This window comes from Borostomias antarcticus (assembly GCF_949987555.1).
Source record: "Borostomias antarcticus genome assembly, chromosome: 22".
In the NCBI taxonomy this organism is placed as follows: domain Eukaryota; kingdom Metazoa; phylum Chordata; class Actinopteri; order Stomiiformes; family Stomiidae; genus Borostomias; species Borostomias antarcticus.
In genome coordinates, this window is record NC_140255.1 from 6775677 (window position 1) to 6792723 (window position 17047).

The 17047-nt window shown below is 55.9% G+C and overlaps 1 protein-coding gene across 1 annotated transcript in view; it reads right to left on the bottom strand.

The window, feature by feature from the left end:
- prr12a (proline rich 12a) overlaps positions 1–16832 on the bottom strand; it is a gene marked incomplete at its 3' end in the record, with an annotated part of 25249 nt that extends 8417 nt beyond the window's left edge. Inside the window, exons 1-9 of the mRNA XM_084456347.1 lie at positions 15933–16832; positions 13697–13854; positions 13112–13273; positions 10696–12758; positions 5752–8517; positions 4436–4672; positions 3452–4124; positions 1588–2120; positions 191–307 (exon numbers count right to left, since the gene is read on the bottom strand). Of these exons, the coding sequence (XP_084312473.1) occupies positions 191–307; positions 1588–2120; positions 3452–4124; positions 4436–4672; positions 5752–8517; positions 10696–12758; positions 13112–13273; positions 13697–13854; positions 15933–16015 (6792 nt within the window). The 5' untranslated portion in view covers positions 16016–16832. The remainder of the gene's footprint in view (positions 1–190; positions 308–1587; positions 2121–3451; positions 4125–4435; positions 4673–5751; positions 8518–10695; positions 12759–13111; positions 13274–13696; positions 13855–15932) is intronic.
- Positions 16833–17047: the final 215 nt, after the last annotated feature.

The following is a 17047-nucleotide window of genomic DNA, read 5'->3' on the forward strand; positions in this document are numbered from 1 at the left end:
CAGGCAGGCAGACAGGCAGACAGACAGACAGACAGACAGACAGACAGGCAGACAGGCAGACAGGCACACAGACAGACAGATAGACAGACAGACAGACAGACAGAAAGACAGAAAGACAGACAGACAGAAAGACACACAGGCAGGCAGACAGGCAGGCAGACAGACAGGCAGGCTGGGGTGAGGGACTCACGTTGCTAGTGGCACAGAACTGTCTCTGTCCATCTTTGATCTCGGGGCTGAACTTCTGCAGCAGAGCCTTCTGAACCCTCCAGATGGGAGGAGGCTCACGGCCCGTCTGCAACGCCAGCTGCGCACGCACACGCACACACACACACACACACACACACACACACACACACACACACACACACACACACACACACACACACACACACACACACAGTTATGGTGTGGATGGTGAATGGTTATCATAGTTTTTAATCTTTCTAAACAAAGACTAGAAAAACCGCGTAGCAGCTAAATGCCTCCGTCCAACAATGCCAGTTGCATTTATCCTAACTAACCCTAACTAACTGCTAACCTAACCCTAATGCTAATGCTAATGCTAACTCTAATGCTAATGCTAATGCTAATGCTAGCTAGCTAAAGCTAGCATTAGTGTTAGAATTAGCGTTAGCTAGCTAGCATTAGCATTATCATTAGGAATAACTTTGCTAGCTAGCATTAGCGTTCAAAAGTGCCTTTTGTGATGTCACGGTGACCTTGACCTTTGACATTTGAATACCAAAATCGAATTAATCTAATTAAGTCCAACTGGACATTTGGCCAAATATGTACAAATTCTGTCAAGCCGTTCTTGAGATATCGTGTTCAGCAGGCCAAAAACACCTTTTGTGAGGTCAGTGACCCTTGACCTTTGACCCCCACAATGTAATCAGTTAATCCTTGAGTCCAACTGGACATTTTACCCAAATATGAACAAATTCCGTTAAGCCTTTGAGATATTGTGTTCATCAGGTCAAAAACACATTTTGTGAGGTCACAGTGACCTTGAACTTAGACCCCCACGATCTAAGGAGTTCATCCTTGAGAGCAGGGCTGAAAATTAACTTTTTGGCTCACCTGCCAAGGGGACTGGTAGATGAAAAAATCCACCGGCCAAGTATATTTTTTACCGGCCAAAATAATAAATTGCCTTTTTTACAGGTGTCGACTGTAGTAGCGCGACTGTACTCGACTGTAGTAGCGAGCGTCCTCTGAGGTAAATGGGAAGGATTTTCTGTGCGCGAGTAGCCTAGCGTCACTAAGGGGTGATTGTGATCCAACTAAAGATTATTTTATGTCTAGGGATGTCTATTTTGGGCATTTTCAACCATGAACACACACACACATAAGCAGTGGGTCCCATTGAGACAAAGATCTAGTTTGCAAGGGAGCCCAGTCTGCGTACATGCATGTGCATGTGCACGTGCACACACACACGCACCTTCAGCGTCCGGATGTCCTCCACATGCATGTGCACAAACACACACACACACACACACACACACACACACACACACACACACACACACACACACACACACACACACACACACACACACACACACACACACACACACACACCTTCAGCGTGCGGATGTCCTCCACGCGCACCACAAACTCGTCCCTCTCGCGGAAGATGCCCTCGCCGCCACTCTCGCTCTCTCCCTCCTCGCTCTCGCCCACGACGGCGGCGTCGCGCTGCTTCCTGGCCAGGTGCAGCGAGCTGAGCTGGCGGGCCGGCCGGCCGCGCTCCGGGGAGGCGGGGGGCTCGGGGGAGGCCTGGGGGGAGTCCGGGGGCGCGGAGGAGGGGGCGGGGGGAGGGGGGGAGGAGGAGGAGGGAGAGGGAGGGGGAGGGGGAGAGGAGGAAGGGGGAGGAGGGGAGGAGGAGGGAGGGAGGGGGGCGGGAGGCGGAGGAGAGGGAGCAGAGGGAGGGAGGGGGCTGGGGCGTGGAGACTTCTGTTGTTGTTGTTGTTGGGGGTCGTCGTGAGATGGGAGGGGTGAGGGGAGGGAGAGGGGGGGTAGGGGGGAGTGAGAGGGGGAGGGGGAGGAGGAGGGGGCGGGGGAGGCGGGGGCAGAGGGAGGGGCGGGGCTCACGGGGGGTTCTGGGTGGGAAGCTGGAATGGGAAAAAAAATTGTTTATATCCTTGAATGTTATAGAAAACAAAGAGCCGACCATCTTACTGAAATGAAAGGTCATTTTCTTGTTAACCACTCGTTCCTGTGTACCTATTAGGGATGAGACGGTATGGGTTTTTGCATTACGGTACGGTATCTAGTTACACGGTACGGTTTACGGTATTTCCCGGTATACGGCATTACACCTCCCCAACACACAAAAAAAAAACAAGTATTTTACTTTGAAGGATCTACAGTGCCACACATGATGGAAAATACACACTATTGCAATTAAGCTCAGTTTATTAATTGCAAGCTTATATTAAATTATTAAATTAACTGTTGCAAGCAACTTGAAATGTGAAGTTTCAGCAGTGCATTATTGTGTAATACCGTAAACGTAATACCGTAAACACAGGGAATGTCACGGTTCTAATACCGTGGACATTTTATACCGCGGTTCATGGTTTTACGGTATACCGTCTCATCCCTAGTACCTATAACAGCATTAGGAAATGATTTTGCTGTCCGAGAATAGAACCAGCACAGCCTGCGGCGGACAAAACGTATAATCATGAGCTAAGATCCCACCCTAAACTGGGGCATGATGGGAAATAAAACAACATGGCGGCCGGCGCCGGGTCCACGCTCCGCATCTTCAGCTTCACCATTAGAGTTCTAACGCTGACACGCTACGCTAACTATGTTGCTGCATTCACACGCGTTTTCTGCAGGTAATGTCATTTTTTCAAGTAATAGCCATGTTTTTATGTTGTAAATAAATCACGTTCATATGTATTTACCAAGCACCTGTTTCATCTCAGTTCAGTGTGGAGAAATGCGCAGATATAAAAACACGGATATCTAAGCTAAGGAACACCTTAGCGCACGCGTCTGTGTCGACACTGTCGATGCTATGTATCCATGACCCACAACACTAGTAGTTTCGGGGCCTAGGGGAGACCCTGCTCTTTCAACTCTGACCCTTGACCCGCGCCCAGACAAGCGGGAGAGCAGCGAGGCAGCGTGACACTGAGTCTAGGGGGGCGGCTGCAGGAGGTAGAGCCGCTCGTCCAATGATCGCAGGGTCGCTGGTTCGAATCCCGGCTCCTCCTGACGACATGTCGAAGTGTCCTTGGGCAAAGACACTGAACCCCAAATTGCTCCCATTGAGCAGACTAGCACCTTGCATGGCAGCTGCCGCCATTGGTGTGTGAATGTGTGTGAATGTGTGTGAATGTGTGTGTGAATGAGAGGCTATTGTTAAGCACCTTGGATGAAAGCGCTATATAAGTGCAGTCCATTTACCATTCACCATGGAGAGACCTACCTTCTAATTTAGGTGCACCGATCGTCTCCAATTCAGGCTGCTCCTCCTCCTCCATCTCCTTCTCCTCCTCCTCCTCTTTCTCCTCCTCCTCATCCTCCTCCTCCTCCTCCTCCTCCCCCTCCTCCTCCTCCCTGTCCTCCCTCTGCAGCACGGCGGGCTGGGCCAAGGCGGGGCGTGTGAGGGGGGTGTGTGCGGCAGGCTGGGGGCTGAGGGTGGGGGGCTGCAGGGTGGGGGTGAGGGGGTGGTCCTGCTGGGCGGGCGGGGGGGGCAGGGAGGAGGTCAGCTGGGGCGTGTCGTACAGGGCGGAGATGGCGGAGGAGATGCTCTTCTGCAGGTCCTGGTTCTTCCCCACGGAGTCCTCCTCGTCGGAGGAGAAGGAGGGCAGGGTCTCCAGGTTCCTCTTCAGCTCCTCGTCCAGGCGCTTGCAGGGGCTGGGGCAGCTCCCCAGGGCCAGGCCGCCGCCCCCCTCGCCCTCTCCGAACCCAGCCGGCGGGGGGGCGGGCGGGGCCGGGGACAGGGGGCGGAGTCCACCGGGTTTGCAGGGCGAGGATTCGCCGTTGCCGGCCTCCATCCCGGGGGGGATGTCCAGTCCCGGGGGTCGCTTGCCCGATTTGAGGAAGTCCAGGAACGATGCCATGAAGGCGCCCTTAGATTCAGAGTCCTTCTCATCCCCCTGAGAGAGAGAGAGAGAGAGAGGGAGGGAGGGAGGGAGAGAGAGAGAGAGAGAAAGAGAGAGAGAGAGAGAAAGAGAGACAGCGAGAGAGAGAGAGAGGGAGGGCGAGAGAGAGAGAGAAAGAGAGAGAGAGAGGGAGAGAGAGACAATCACTCACTGATGTAGACAAAATTACATCACACATCCTCATTTGCAAGTACATCAACAATCATGGAAAGGATGAGCAGGGACTCCCCGCGTCCCTCTGGCTGTGACCCTCCCAGGAAGCGGATCACCCCCCCAATGAGAACCATCAGGACTCAAGCCCTCACCCGTCCGTCCATCCCCTCTCCGTCCACGGCCTCGTTCATCATGGGGTGCTTGTGCTTGTTCTTGTCCAGGGGCCTGGCCCCGGCGCCGGGGTCCGGACCGCACGGGGGCCCGGGGCTGAGGCCCAGCGAGGGGGCGGAGCCTACCGAGCCATCAGACAGGGCGGGGTCCGTCCCGGATAGAGAGTCGGTCCTCAGCAGGGCGTCCGACGAGGACATGGCGCCGAGGGGCAGCTTGATCTGGGACACGGAGAGAGAGAGAGGGAGGGAAGGAGAGGGAAGGAGGGGGAAGGAGAGGGAAGGAGGGGGAAGGAGGGGGAGAGTGGGAGAGAGCGAGAGAGAGAGAGAGAGAGAGAGAGAGAGAGAGAGAGAGGGAAGGAGGGGGAGCGAGAGAGAGAGAGAGAGAGAGAGAGGGAGAGAAGGAGAGAGAGAGAGTTGGACCGACTGATGTACAGCAACACATTTAGAATCACTACCGTCATCAAACGTGCAATGCTGTTGCTGTAAACCGGGAACTTTGGGTGAACTGTGCCTTTAAAAAGATAAATATACAGTGATTTTGCTCCATACACTTTTGCATATTTTTTAATCCATAATTAGAATCAATGTCTACTGTATGTCTCCAGGTCTATAATCTGACGCTGTGCTCACCTTCAGAGGTCTGGAATATGGCAGTGATTACCCTCAGGGGTCTAATCTGGCACTGATCAAGTTTACAGCTCATTTTAAGATCTGGGTAATCTGCCAGCGCTCACCTTCAAAGTCTATAATCTGCCAGCGCTCACCTTCAAAGTCTATAATCTGCCAGCGCTCACCTTCAAAGTCTATAATCTGCCAGCGCTCACCTTCAAAGTCTATAATCTGCCAGCGCTCACCTTCAAATCTATAATCTGCCAGCGCTCACCTTCAAATCTATAATCTGCCAGCGCTCACCTTCAAATCTATAATCTGCCAGCGCTCGCTTTCAAAGTCTATAATCTGCCAGCGCTCGCTTTCAAAGTCTATAATCTGCCAGCGCTCGCTTTCAAAGTCTATAATCTGCCAGCACTCGCTTTCAAAGTCTATAATCTGCCAGCACTCGCTTTCAAAGTCTATAATCTGCCAGCACTCGCTTTCAAAGTCTATAATCTGCCAGCACTCGCTTTCAAAGTCTATAATCTGCCAGCACTCGCTTTCAAAGTCTATAATCTGCCAGCGCTCACCTTCAAATCTATAATCTGCCAGTGCTCACCTTCAAATCTATAATCTGCCAGCGCTCGTTTTCAAAGTCTATAATCTGCCAGCGCTCACCTTCAAATCTATAATCTGCCAGTGCTCACCTTCAGTGGCGGTATGGGCTCATGGTGCTGCTGCGCCTGGTGGTGGAGCTGATGATGTTGTTGTTGATGCTGTTGTTGTTGTTGTTGTTGCTGTTGTTGATGGAGGTGATGGTGCTGGATTGGCTCCTGCTCCTTCCCTCCTCCCATTTCCATAAACATGTCCTCCCTCCTCCCTCCTCGCCCTCGGCCCCCGCGGCCCCGGCCACGCCTCCCGTCCACGCCGAACCCTACCGCTCCTCCTACTCCTGCTACTCCTGCTACTCCTCCTCCTCCTCCTCCTACTGCTCCTCCTACTGCTCCTCCTACTGCTCCTCCTCCTCCTCCCCCGGCCATGTCTCCCATCATCCTGTGGGGCGTGTGGGGCTCTGGCATCGGGCGGATGCGAGGTCGTCCCCGGGGCCTGGGGGGCCCCTCCCTCTTGGGCTTGGTGGGCTTCCGGCCTCTCTTCTTGGGGCCGTCCTGGGGAAGGAGGGGGGGCGGGCCGAGGGAGGGGTAGCCGCCGCCGCCGCCGCCAGAGGAGGCGTGGTAGAAGTCCAGGTCGCCCATTAGCGGGCTGAGGGCCCCGCCCGCGCCGCCGCCGCCCCCCGCCTTCCTGCAGCTGGACACCAGGTCGGGCAGGAGGTCAGGCAGGCGCCGGCTGTTGAGCCGGATGTCGGCGGGCTGGTCGGCCTTGTCCTCGTCGTCCTCGAAGTCGTACTCCTGCGCGTAGCTCTTCTTGGGCAGGGTGTTGGGGTCGCGGCGCTCCTTCAGCAGGTGGAAGGAGCTGGACTTCAGGAGCTTCTTGGGCCGGGAGGAGCAGAAGATGGGCGAGGTGAGACCCCCGCCCGTCGCCCCCCCGGCGCCGGTTCCTCCCAGTCCGGACGAGAGCTTCCCCCCGCCGCCGCCGTTGTTGTTGGGGCCGGGACCACCACCACCACCACCACCGGTGCCCATGCCCATCCCGGGAGCCTGTGACTGGATCAGGCCCAGCTGCTCCGTGTTGACCGTGGAGGGCAGCTCGTGGCTCTTCAGGGCGTCCAGGTCCAGGTGCATGGGGTTGTTACCGCTGGGCTCGGACAGCCTATGGCAGTACTGGCCGTAGCCCTGGTCCCCGCCGTGGTGGCCCATCATGTCGTACCCGCCGGCTCCCTGCCCGCCTCCACCACCTCCTCCTCCCCCTCCTCCTCCTCCCTGCACTCCCTTCATCCCCTCCAGGCCCTCCGGCCCCCCCGGACCCTCGCCCATCTCCTCCTGGCCCGGCCCGGCTCCGCCGGAGCAGCTGGACTTGTAGTCGTCGGCGGAGCAGAACATGTCCTCCATGCCCGGGAAGAAGGAGCGGTCCTCGTCCTGGAGCAGGGAGTCCGGGAAGCAGATGGAGGTCAGCGGGACAAAGCGGCTGCTCTGCTGGGCGGGGCCTCCCTTCTCCACGCCGCCGGGGCTCACCTGGTGGTCGAACTGGTGCTGCTGCTCCGCCCGCTGCTGCTGCTGCTCCATCTGGGCCTGCTGCTGGGGGGTGAGCTGGGGCTCGGAGGAGGCGGGCGGAGGGGCCATGTGGTGGGGGTGCTGCTGAGGGTGGTGGGCGTGGGCTTGTTGGTGGTGTTGTTGTTGTTGTTGTTGGTGCTGCGAGTGGTGCTGGGAGAGGTGGTGCATGTGTGCGGGGGGCGTCAGGCCCATGTCGGGCTCCGAGAGGAAGGAGTGGAGCTCGGAGGCGGCGTGCTGCTGCTGCTGGGGGTGGTGGTGCGACGCGTGCCTCTGCTGCTGCTCCTGCTCCTGCTGCTGTCGGTGACGCTCCCCTCTGCCGCCGCCTCCGCCTCCTCCTCCTCCTCCTCCTCTCCTCTCCTCCATCCCCCCGTCGGTGCTGGAGGTCTGGGAGAGCGAGCGCTCCAGCATGTCCAGGGAGGACACCACCGAGCTCTGCTGCTGCTGCTGCTTGGACTGGCCCTGGTCCTGCTGCTGCCCATGGCCGCTGTAGTGCGCCGTCGCGGCCTCCAAAGCCTGGGACTGGAGTTGGAGCTGCAGCTGGGAGGCCTGGCTCTGAGGCTGGGCCTGATGTTTGGCCTGGCCGCCAATCCTCCCGCCGGCTCCGTCCATCATGGCCTGCTGCTGCTGCTGCTGTTGGTGGGCCTCCATCTTGTGGTGTTGCTGCTGTTGGTGGGCGTCCATCTTGTTGCGGGTGGTGTGCGACAGCACGGACTGGAGCAGATGCGGAGGCTGACGGGACTGGTCCGTGGGCGAGTCCATCATGGAGGCCGAGGCCTGGGATTGGCCGTGCGGCTGTTGGACTTCCGGAGTCTTCCGCGGGTAGGCCATCTCCTGGCGCTCCTGCGGTTTCTTCTGGAGCTCCATCTGGCCGAGGGACTGTAGGTGGGCGTGTGAGGACACGTGCTGCTGCTGCTGGGGGTGGGACGAGTGCTGCTGGGGCCCCAGGGCATGCTGGGAGTACGGATCCCCCCGCCTGTAGTGGACCACCGAACCCAGGCTGTCGTGGTGATGGAGTTGGGGGTGGGGGGGAGCTTGCTCGGTTCTGCCCCGCCCTCCGGCGTTCCTGCTACTCCCCACGTTGACGTTTCGGTCGTTCCGTTGCTGCTGTTGCTGTTGATGGTGCTGTTGTTGTTGTTGTTGATGTTGTTGTTGTTGTTTCTTCAGCGACATCTCCAGTTGGCTGTCCAGGCCGGCCCCCGGCCCCGCTGACCCCGCCCCGGCGTTGGAGGTGGCGCTGTGGGTGCGGATGACGCTGTGTGGGTGGTACCTCTCCTCCGAGCTCTTGCTCATCTCGTAGGACAGCCCCTTCAAATAGAATAGAAACAATAGACACGTTTATTCCTGCCGTATAAAACCAGTAAAGGTACATTGGAATTCTCGTCATTACTTGTCCTTACAGTATCTTCTCAGCCTGTGTCCTGGGTCCTCTCCTTTGTGTCCCTACCCTACATCTCTGGGCTCCGTCACACTCTCAGACTGAGAGGGATCTGGGTGTGACCCTGGATGACCAACTCTCGCGCATATCACATCCATTACAAGCTCTTGCAGTTTCCTGCTCTACAACATCAGGACTAAATGACCGCAGGTGCTCATCCAGTCTCTGGTCATCTCCCGCCTGGACTACTGCAACTCCCTCCTCGCTGGGGCGCCGGCGTCAGCCATTAAACCTCTGGAGCTTGTCCAGAAAGCTGCTGCTCGCCTGGTGTTCAACCACCCCAAGTTCTCCCACACAACGTCCCTCCTCCGTTCCCTACACTGCCTCCCTGGCTATACCTACCTCAAGGCCATGGTCAAGCCCTACACCCCCTCCCGACCGCTACGCTCTGCTACCTCGGGCCGACTAGTTGCCCCGTCACTCTGAGGCCTCTGCGGTCGATCGACGCGGTCACGGCTCTTCTCTGTCCTGTGGCCCCGCAGTGGTGGAACGAACTGCCCACTGATGTCAGGACAGCAGAGCCCATCCTTCTTCGCAAGCTCAAAACTCACCTCTTCAAGAAATACTATCAGAATCCTCCCTCTTAAGCACCTATTGCATTTTAGTTTGCTATTCTTGCATTTTGCCTTCAGCACTAGATTATGCTCTTAGTCACTTGTTTTAGGAAGGAGATGCACTTGTGAGTTCTGACAAGTAGTAGTATAGTGACTTTCCTTACCCTAAATGCAATTATTGTAAAGTGCTTTGGATAAAAGCATCAGCTAAAAGACTAATGTAATGTAATATACAGTAGGTAGTGCAATTAAATAACATAGTTATTTATTTTACAGTTACAGTTGTGCAGAGTCAGTTGTTGTCTACTGAATAGGCAGAGTCAGTTGTTATTTTCCAGAGTTTTTCCTGCATAGAGAATTACGAGGCGGCCGCCTCCAGCTCTCGACAAAAAAACACTAAGACCTGCCAATCTGCACACATTTTAGTGGGTACTCATTTTTTGTTTTCCATTGATTTATTTTGTAAACATGTAATCTGTGCGACCTTGAAATCTAATTGGGAGCACATAGGTATAGGTACTGCGTTTGTAACGCGCTCCCCATCCAGTTGTTACACTGGCCCGGAGCGCCATTCACACACCAATGGCGGCAGCTGCCATGCAAGGCGCTTGCCTGCTCATTGGGAGCAATTTTGGGGTTCAGTGTCTTGCCCAAGGACACTTCGACAGGTAGTCAGGAGAAGCCGGGATTCGAACCACCGACCCTACGATCACTGAACGACCCGCTCTACCTCCTGAGCTAAACCGCTGCCCAGAAGTGTTCTGATGTGACCTTTTTTCCATTCAGATGATTCGCTAGTTACACACTCATGCGGTGTCGTTCGTGGTAGCGGTGAAAACCACATTTTTCCTCCCATGACTGATAAAAAAGCCATCCAGTAACCTGATGGATCGCAGAAACACAAGATTTAGACTGGGACAAAGCTCTCGACTTCATGAATGCATCTAGCACCTTGAGCTCAAGTTCTCAAGCTCTGGTTATTGAACAGACAATGCTTTCTCTATGGGAGTGTGGAGCCTCTTCTCCATTCATTTACATAAAACCTCAGGTCTACTGTGTTCATGTTTGGCCTGACAACCTACATTATAGTCACAGTGCCTTGATATTCCCTCACAAATGTTATAGGCTGTTTGCTATTTAGAAATAAATAAACACAATTGAGTCAGATTATGTAGGCTAATATAATTAGGCAGACAAGCTAATAAAGCACACATTAGTGCATAGAAAATTCACCAGAATGCAGGAAATGAAGCTTTTGATGCCCCAAATTTCCTGGGGGAGGACCCCCAGATCCCCACTTCCCCACTTGGTACCACAAGGTACCACCTCCGCCTCATTCTGACCCAGAAAAACCCTGTTGTCCATCGTATTAATGTTGGTGTTAATTGGTATTAATGGTGTTCAAGTGTTGTCAGGTGTTGATCCAAGTGACCGAGTGTACAGTAGTCAGTTGTCTACTGTATAGACAGGGTGCTCAAAGCGATCAGCTGTTACCTTGCCGGCGTCGGAGGGGACGGACTGGGTCGGCGGCTGCGGCTGCTGCTGATTGGCCGCCTGCTGCTGGGGCTGCTGGGAGTGGTGGTGAGCCGCCTGGGGGGCGGGGCTGGCCTGCGCCTGGAGCAGGTGCTGGATCAGGAAGTCGTCGTCGTCGTCCACCTCCTCCTGGGACCTCTGGGAGCCGCCCACCCCCAGCATGGAGGCGTCGGACTTGGCCTTGGAGGAGGAGGAGGAGGAGGGGTGGTAGGGTTGGGGTTGTGGGGCCCGGGGGGCCCTGGCGTCGGGGTAGCCCTGCGGAGAGCCCATGAAGGTGGGGGAGAGCACGGAGGAGATGTACTTGTTGGAGGCCGCGCCCCCGGGGGACTGGCTGGGGCAGCTGGGCACGGGGGAGTGGAGCCCCGGACGGACGATCCCAGAGTTCCCAGACGGGGAGGGGCTGGAGTCGGGGATGTGGTAAGACCCGCCTCCTCCTCCTCCGCCTCTCTCATTGGCCATACTGCTCCCAGCTCCTCCTCCTCCGCCGCCTCCTCCCGAACCGGAGTTCCCGCTTCCCGCGTTGCCGCCTCCGGAAGATCCGTCTCCGGACGACCCGCCGCCGCCGCCCGACCTCAAAAGGGCGGGAGAGTGGCCCGGGGCGCCGTAGCCTAGCGACGGACTCCCGGCCCCGCCCAGGGAGGACGGGAGGGAGCCGTAGGCGGAGTCGGCTGCGTAAACGTCGGCTGAAAACGACTGGCTCCGCCCGCCCAGGCTCCCGTAGCCTTTCCCCCCGCCGCCGCCGCCGCCCCCACCGGCGGAGCTCAGGTCCTGGGCTTGAGGGGAGCTGAAGCCGCCGTAGGACTGCGGGAGGTGGGGCGCGGGCGGCTGGTTGGGGGAGTAGGACTGGGTCTGCTGCCGGGGCGGGGTCTGGCCCGTGAGGGCGGCGGTGGGGGTCTTCACCTGGGCCACGGGGGACCCGTAGCCGGAGAGGCAGGACTTGGAGAGGGACTGGGGGCCGGATGTGGACGAGGTAGGCGGGGCCTGCTGCTGCTGCTGCTGGGGGGGGGCCGGGGGCGGGGGCGCGGCCTGCGGCGGGGGCTGCTGCCTGGAGGGGGCGGAGCCGGAGCCGGCGGCCGCCGGGATGGCGTTGGAGGGGTGCGCCCCCGAGGCGGAGGAGGAAGAGGACGAGGTGGAGGAGGCGGAGGAGGCGGAGGGGGGCGTGTGCGGCGTCCGCGAGGAGGAGGAGGCGGAGTTGGCCGAGGAGTAGCCGCTGCTGGAGCCGCCGCCGCCGCTGCTCTTGGAGCCCTTCCCCCCCGCCGCCGCCGAGGACGACGACGCCGCCGAGGGGTACGCGGGCTGGATGATGGGCCGGTACTGCTCGGTCCGTGACGAGGCCTTGTGGTCCGACGACGGGCTCTGCTCCCCCAGGGGGCTGCAGGACAGCCCGGCGTGGCGGTGGTGGGTGGCGATCTGCTGGTAGCCGGCGCCGGCACCGCCGCCGCAGCTGAGGTAGTGCTGCAGCGAGTGCGCCGCCGCGGCCGCCGCCGCCGACGAGGACAGCTGCGACTGGGCGCTCTGCGCCGGCCGCTGGTAGTGCTTGATGACGCTGTCCTGCCGCGGGACCGCCCTCTCCTGCGCCGAGGCGGACTGGGCCTGCTGGGCCGAGGAGAACACGGACGCGTTGTACAGCTGGGACGACTGGTCCTGCAGCTGGGACGACAGCAGGTTGAACTGGTGGGACTGGAGGTGGCGCGCCGAGGACGCCTGCGCCGAGGACGCGGCGGCGCCGGGGTCCTGGCCTCCGCGGTAGGCGGCGGCGGCGCCCTGCGAGGAGAGGAGGCGGTCGAAGCCCAGGCCGGACTGCGAGGGCGCCTTGATGTGGAGCAGGGGGTCGTGGGGGGAGAGCAGGCCGTTGGAGGTGGGGCTGAAGGTGGGCGTGTCCTGGAGGGAGAGGGAGGGCGCCACCGAGGGGAAGGAGCGGCCGGAGAAGGAGGCCGGGTGCTGATAGGCCGACAGGGCGGAGGAGGAGGGGAAGGAGCCGGCGCCGGAGATGAACAGCTCGGCCGGCGCCGGGGTGTGCATCGCTGTCGAGAGAAGGGGGGGGGAAAAAAAACACCATCATCGTTCAAGATCCATCGCCCATCTGTCAGAACTCGGCAGGGAAATGAGCCACTACGGCGCTGGTTCTGCTGACTGGACCGCTCCGTAATGGCAGCACACAAACAACTCTGATCATAAAAAAGAACAGGAGACGGACCATCGCTAACGGAATGCGCCACACTGCCGTGATGTCAAACACACGACGGGAAATATCGACAGCGTGCTCTCCCGACCGACACGGGGGAGGGAGGCGCCGCAGACTGGCGTGCGTGTCCCCCGCCCGTGCCCGAAAACGTCACACACACACACACACACACACACACACATCACCACCCACCTGTCTGCCAGGACGGGGTGCGGAACTGCGAGAGGAGGGAGGAGGCGGAGGGGGGCGGCTGGGGGCCGCGGGACTCCAGGGCAGAGATCAGGTTCATGACGGAGGCGTCGGGCCCCGAGGGGCTGGCGTGGTGCAGCCCCGTGTCAAACAGCCCGGAGAGGCCTGATCCACACCAACCAACACAGGGAACAACAGCAGGTTAGGGATGCCAGGTCGCATACCTTCACAACCATGCATACCTAGGAGACACACCTTGATGTTCACAGATTTACAATCACACTGAATCACTGTGTCTGGGGATCTGGGGTGATGACGTCATGAAGGAGGCGTGGACGATGCACCAGGTCCCCACAACGATGCTCCTATTATAGACGTTAAAACTAGGCCAGCACATTTGTAGACGACAAGAGGGTTTTTCATAATATACAACAGACTTCCAAGACGCTTAAAATCAATAGACTAACGTACGTTGCTGTCAGTGACTACAACCCAAGGCCCCGGTGCACCGCTGTCACACACAACTCCAGCCAATCACAGCATCCCTCCTGACAGGGGACAGGGGGGTAACGTGTCATTTCCTCTCACCCAAACTGCGTCCCGCCGCTCCCCACGCCCCGCCCTGGCCAGAGCTGCCCGGGTGGTGATTGGTGGCGTAGCCCTGCAGGGGGTGGGGGGTGCCGTAGGCCTGCCGGTGGAGCAGCTCCGACTCCGGGTGGGACGATCTGGAGCTTCCATACACCAAGCTGGGGGGGGGGGGGGGGGGGTAGTGTCATTGATAAATTAACATCAGCGATAATTTGCATATTAATTTATTTCCCCTGAAAAGATGGCCTGGAGTAGAAACGAATGAGGCGGCCTGTTTCTGTTATAATGGTGCTGGTCCATAAGTAGCCCAGCGTGTTTGCGCGCTCTAATCACAGCCCTTTTGATGCATCGTTGGGCACATTCAGAGAAACACATGAAAAAGGCCATTAATTTTTCAGATCACCACTCATGGTTGGTTTGTAGCAATTAAGGAAAATCCTGCTGGTCAGGTAGAATTAAAACACTGCATCTGACCAGAAACAGGGTGCAAGGGCATCTATAAATTATACATCAGAGTAAATATCTAAATATATTCGATTGCATTATGCTAATTAATATCACTAAAAGCATATAGATGATGAAACTATAACAGACAAACAGGGCGTGCATATATTTAAAATGTTTATTATACAATGTATTTCAATAGGTGGGTTTGGAAAAATCATTAAAAAATATCTGATTCATTTAGCTGGCTTAACCTACGGAACTGTCTGTTGGCATGGTGGTAACATTTATAAATTGTTTACGCAGGCAATTAGTGAGATGACTTGCTAATTATGCTACAGTAGCACAGGGCTGCAGATCGGGTCTGTTCTGTTGGGCACAGAGGGTATGCTAGCTACGGTAGCCAACTAGCCGTGCTAACTAGCACAGCCAGCAGACGACGCAGCGTCTACCTCATATAGTCGTAGACGAGTTAAATGTGTGTTTAATCAATATGCAGCGTTTGAATTACAGGTTTTAATATCGCATTGGTATTTCAATCCAACCAGTTCATCTGCAGAGCAGCGCGGATACGACACGCTAACGTTAGCTCCGAGCCAGCAGCTAGGCTAGCAGGGCAGCGCGGATACAACGCGTTAGAGTTAGCACCGAGACAGCAGCTAGGCTAGCAGGGCGGCGCGGATACAACACGTTAGCGTTAGCTCCGAGGCCGCAGCTAGGCTAGCAGGGCAGCGGGCTGCTCCAAGGCCTCGGCTTGCAGCTTCGCATAACATTATACACCCAGACTGACTGAAGCTTTTATGGGTTTAAGCCCGTCACAATCTTGACACATCCTGACAAACAGCCTCATGCCATCTTAATTGTTTGTAGACGACAGCGTAGCCTGTAAAAATCCTCAATTCAATATCAATCATGTTATAGCTAGTTATGCTATGCTAGAGTAGTACGCTTGTGGTATCAATGCATTAAATTATTGGGGGTTTTTCTCCATTTTGCTTGCTTGGCACAATGATAAACATTTTTGCATAAGGAAAAATGCAAATGCAGTGAAATATAATCATGCAAAATAGGTTGTTGGTAGCCGGTGCGTTTGTTGATGAATGATCTGGTGTTGCGGTTTGACATTCGGAAATGGTAGTTTAGCTACAGTCTAGCTCACACGGATCTGCACAGAAAATATTACATTGTAACAACACAGCTCGCTAGTGACCGTAAAACCCCCGGTTACTTTGAAATCAATCGTGAAGGCTGATGTGGTATTATTACAAATGCATCCGTACAGGAGGCCGAACGTAAAATCAGTTTAATAAAAGGCAGTTTTCAATTAAATGTGAATCTACCGAGATTAGGAAAGGCCAGTCGACATGACAAAGCCATGTAGCCTATATGGCACAATGATAATAATTCCTCTAAATGATCCAGACATATGCTCCCATCCCCCCATCGGTGTTTCTTTCCCCAACCCCCACCACCACCACCACCACACCTCCCTGTCTACCTAAACCACGCAGTAGGTCTGTCAATCGCATTCCATGCATTTCCAAGAGCCCCTCTCTCTCCCCACCCCGCCCACCCCGACACACTGCTGGATCTGTGTTTGTTATAATCCAGTAGCACCATGCAAGACCCTGGCCGACAACAACCTGGGCGATGCGTAGCTAGACGTGAACGCATACTGATGATGGGTTTCGTGAAAATAAATGAACCATTTGTTCAGATACGAGCTACAAGCAGCAGGCTACCAACAATACGATATACGACACTGAACACATTGTCTGAATCGGTGGTTTACCTTGCTTTGGCCGATCTCTCGTAGCTCCATCCTGCTCCCGCACCCAGATCCCCGAACCCCGCTCCCGGGTAGTTTCTATCCATGGATCAGGCGCGTCTGACGGGGACGAAAGCGACGAGGAGTCGGATCTGTAGCAGATCGTAGGGGGGAATCCGTCTACCCCGTGATCGGTTTTAAGACTATTTCCCCCGTTTCATAAGCGAGTCCCCAGCAGTGGAAAACAGCATGTTGAAAGCGAAATGGAGGGAGGGAGGAGAAGGCTGGATGAAGCAGAGAGAGGGGAGGGGGGGTTGGGGGTGTAGGACTCGAAACACCTCCGAAATCACTCTTTCTCCTTGCCTACACTTTCTCCGATTATCATTTCCACGAATGCAAATCTGTAACGACACCGTGCACGACCATGATAACGTTTTCCGCGGATATGGATAAATGGATGATAAACATCTGATAGCTAGCGAGCTATCGCGTCCTCCGCCTCCTCCCCCTCTTTACTTTGCTACACAGCAATTAGCGAGATTGGAAAGATTGCTACGGATAGGTAACGTTTGTTGCAAAATATTCTTAGCATAAAAACAGAACGATTCTCCGCAACCAAAAATCGTGCTTTTTCCGCCATGCAAAAGCCCTTCTTCCCACCCTGAAATGGTTCTGGGCTAGCAGATGCTAGCTAGCCCCTGTCGACGCATCAAAATAAAACTGGTTTGCTATTTTTAAAGCTTTGCTACTCTCCTTCCTGCTCTTCTAGCTTCAGAAAACAAATTCAACGACGGTATACCGCGATCTATGAAAAGGTGAATAGTGATGAAAATCAACAAAGACTGTCAAAAGAGAGTAGGCCTCGTTTTTATATTTTTAGTCATTTTCCTGTGAAGACGCCATTTTTGAAGGCGTCTGGCTGGGCTCGCGCTGTCTGTCCTCCTCTCCCCTCCTCAAACACACGCGCACTCGGTCCTCCTGACCTCCATTCACCCGCGCTCCCCCGCTGCCCACAGTAGCGCTCCCGGACACTTTGGGATTAATTTTTTCTATAGGCTACAAGATAATTGTAGATGGTAAAAAAAAAAAAAACATCCTAATATCCTATGTCCCGAAAATGAATGTTGCTCGTTGAAACC